The 3,563-nt window shown below is 42.7% G+C and overlaps 1 protein-coding gene across 5 annotated transcripts in view; it reads left to right on the top strand.

Moving 5' to 3' along the window:
* si:ch211-195d17.2 (uncharacterized protein LOC560495 homolog) overlaps positions 1-3,563 on the top strand; it is a 16,144-nt gene that overhangs the window by 7,880 nt on the left and 4,701 nt on the right. For 4 of the 5 annotated variants that reach the window (XM_025011143.2, XM_037981481.1, XM_037981479.1 and 1 more), the window contains exons 5-8: positions 366-552; positions 2,060-2,209; positions 2,449-2,563; positions 2,711-2,858. In XM_025011143.2, coding sequence (XP_024866911.1) covers positions 366-552; positions 2,060-2,209; positions 2,449-2,563; positions 2,711-2,858 — 600 coding nt within the window. Of the gene's footprint in view, positions 1-365; positions 553-2,059; positions 2,267-2,349; positions 2,564-2,710; positions 2,859-3,563 lie in introns of those variants that run through there. The other variant, XM_025011144.2, reaches the window with a different exon arrangement.

Below are 3,563 nucleotides of genomic sequence, written 5' to 3'. Positions count from 1 at the left end.
TGTTTCAGGTGTGTCAGGTGTGTCGGGTGTGTCGGGTGTGTCGGATGTTTCGGGTGTGTCGGATGTTTCGGGTGTGTCGGATGTTTCGGGTGTGTCGGATGTTTCGGGTGTTTCAGGTGTGTCGGATGTTTCGGGTGTGTCGGATGTTTCGGGTGTGTCGGATGTTTCAGGTGTGTCAGGTGTTTCAGGTGTCGGATGTTTCAGGTGTTTCAGGTGTGTCAGGTGTTTCAGGTGTCGGATGTTTCAGGTGTGTCAGGTGTTTCAGGTGTCGGATGTTTCAGGTGTGTCAGGTGTGTCTGATGATTAGCAGGAACAAAGATGGTTTCAGTGGTTTCTGCCTCAAACTGAGCTCATTGTTTTCTCAGATGTTTCTCTGGGAGTTCTGACCCGTCGGTTCCTGGATTTGTTCCTGAAGGCGCCGGACAACTCACTGGACCTCCGACACGCCATCACGAGCTTAAGAACCCGTCGGCGGCGAGTCTATGACATCACCAATGTGCTGCAGGGCATCGATCTGATCGATAAGCAGTCGCCCAACAAAGTGAAGTGGATGTGAGTCCTCCGTGTAAAAACCAACACTCTGACATATTTGAAAAACTAATGCTAATCAAAATTTAAGATGGCCACCAAAGCTAATACAAAAATGGGTTTTAGTGAAACTTTCAGAGCAGAATCATTCCGTGTACATCTAAAACTAATTAACATTTGGAGTCAATAACCTCCTCAGGAACAGGTGATTAGGTGGTGATCCGGTCAAAGGTCAAAGGTGACTCCTTTGTGAAAACCTCTGTTCTCCAGCAGGTGACCGGTTATATTTTCCCTCGTGTTTGTTTGTCTGTTATCAAGATGCGATAAAACTAATCAAACATTAAATTTTGGAGGAACTTTTCAGGAAATGTTGGCGTCGTCATAGAAACGATGATTTGTTAAATGTTGACGATGATCCAGATGATCCAGATTTCACTCTGTGGTCTTGCCGCAGGTTTGCGCTCTGAGTGCTTCTAGTTTTACCAGGAGGTGTCACTGACTGAAACCTTTTAAAAAAAACTTAATCTGTTCTCAGTTTTAGTGCAGAAACCAGTTTGTGTCAGCAGGTGGCGCCCTTTTACCATTTCCTGCTATTTAATTTAAAATTTAATCCACTTTCTGTCATCATATAAGGAGAAATTAGTCATACTAATTATAAATGTATTACATATTTTCAGAATATCAATCTGAATACGTGAAAGACAACTTGAACAAATGATGAGTTTACTGATAATTTAATGACTTTATTACAAGTTCTATGGAGAGTGCGTGCTGCGTTTAGGGACTGTTGGAAGCTCGTTCTTCTGAACCGCCGTCTCAAAAGTATACTTTTTTTTTTTAGATTTGTTTGTTGCTTCAGTCCAGAACAAAGATTGTGGCAGACAGCAGGAGCAAACAGTGGTTCATCCACTGAGGCACTGGTGGTTTATCCTCTGACAGACTAGTGGCTCAAGGTCCGAGGCTCCGGTGGTTCATCCTCTGGTGCACTGGTGTTAGTTTACAGTTAACTAAGATTACTGCTGCAGCCAATAAAAAGGGTTAAATGATGCTATTAAAGTCAGCATTAGATGCTTTGTTGTTCCATGTAGTGATCCAACATGCAGCCTATGCCACAGAAAGCACAGGACAGCATCTGTCTGTTGTTATTGGCCTGGAAGTGAGACGTGTGTTGGTGCTTTGTTTGCACTTTTTCATTTATGTTCATTTAATTTATTTGTAAATGTGACTTAAATTAGGATTCAAATTGGGTGCAAACAATTTGTATTTTTTAAATTGTAATTTTGTTTAAAAAATATTTCAAAAGTTCCTTGTTGTAAAACTGTAGTTGTGTAAATATTTGACACAAATATCTTACAATATCACATAATAAATAGCCATATTTTCAACTTTCCTGTCAACTTTATTCTAGTTTTTTAAATTAAATCACGGCTGGCAAACGACCACCTGCCACCGGGCTCAGCCTCTTTTCTGGGGGAAACCCTGATATGTACCATCTGAATGTAGCTACGTGTTTCCTGCCTGGTGTCTGCAGAGGAACCTGTCCCGTCTCCTGCTTCCTGGATCAGAACCAGATTCAGGAAGACATGGACAACCTGAAGCTGGTGGAGGAAACTCTGGACTTCCTGATCCGAACCAGCTCTCAACAGCTGTTTAACATGACCGACGACCGGAACAACTCTGCATATCCTTTAACCCCCAGAGGTCAGAGGTCACCGTTGCGTCTGATTTTCACTCTGAGGTCAGAGGTCACTGCTCCCTTCACTAACTGGTATGTCATGATGTTCTGTGACTGGAATGAGTTTGGATCTGTTTTTTGTTTAGTGCCTTGAGATAACTCATGTTGTGAACTGGCGCTATATAAATACATCGAGTTGAATTAAACTCGGACTGAATCTAAAGCGTCTTTAACTCAACATGCACATTGGCATATGTGACCCATGAGGACATCAGCCGGCTTGAAACCTTTCAGGAGCAGACGTTGATTGTGGTGAAAACTCCTGAGGAAAGCAGGTTGGAGGTTCCTGCTCCTAAAGAGGTAAGCATACCAAAGAGATCCAGTTCCTTCTGGTTCTGTTTGGCGCAGTGAGACCTGTTGAAGTAGCTCACATGTTTAAGGTCTGCTGTGCAGAAATGGTTCAAACCTGAGAATTCATTTTGGGTTTTTCTTCCTCTTCTGATCCAGGACAGCATCCAGGTCCATCTGAAAGGGGAAACGGGTCCAATCACGGTGACAACCTCTGACGTTGGAACAAAAGAAACCTCCGGACAGAGAAATGGTTGCTTCTTAACACTGCAGGAGAGTCGAATAAATACGACTGAACATTACACAGGTACTGGACCAAAACGCAACATCTGACTCAGTCTTTTTATGTCGCGGTTCTGATGGTTCTGCTGCAAGGCCGCAGAGATTTATCCAGAGTGTGTAACATCAACCTGACCACCTGGAAGCGCCAGCAGCCCTCATGCCTCTGCAGCAGGCTTGAAGGTTCTGCAGAGGAACTGTTGGGTGTCGCCTGGTCCATTGGATCAAAGACCTTTCACCAAACTCCTGAATGCCAAGAAACTGGATTGTTTCAGGTCGAGACCTGAACCTGTGGAGGGTTAGGATGAGGATGAGGATGGTCTCATAGACCTATCTAACATATAACTCAGCTGGACCCGCTCTGCAAGTTTCTACAGTCCTTCTTTTATTTGATCTTTATTTTCAAACTCATGTTTGCTGTAAAATATTTTGCTTTTGTATTTTTTTGTTGTTCTGTTTTTGTTTTTTCTAAAAAAAATTAAGAATATTTTCATCTGTAAACTTGCTGAATAAAAGTTAAAATTTAAAATAAAAAGAAAATGTGTTTGAAGAATGAAACGGGTAAACCAATAGAAAGGAGGTTTAGATTTGCATTCTGTACTCTGACCTTTGACCTTTGTGTGGCTGCTGAAGTCTCTGTTGGTTCAGATGAAAGATTATAGGCTCAGACTGCTGGAGGACAGACTGTCCACATGTCCTCTCTGCTGCTGTAGGCTCAGACTGCTGGAGGACA

This window comes from Kryptolebias marmoratus, linkage group LG19 (assembly GCF_001649575.2).
Source record: "Kryptolebias marmoratus isolate JLee-2015 linkage group LG19, ASM164957v2, whole genome shotgun sequence".
Classification (NCBI taxonomy): domain Eukaryota; kingdom Metazoa; phylum Chordata; class Actinopteri; order Cyprinodontiformes; family Rivulidae; genus Kryptolebias; species Kryptolebias marmoratus.
Note: the sequence above shows the minus strand (reverse complement) of the source record. Positions and strands in the feature narration are given on the sequence as shown.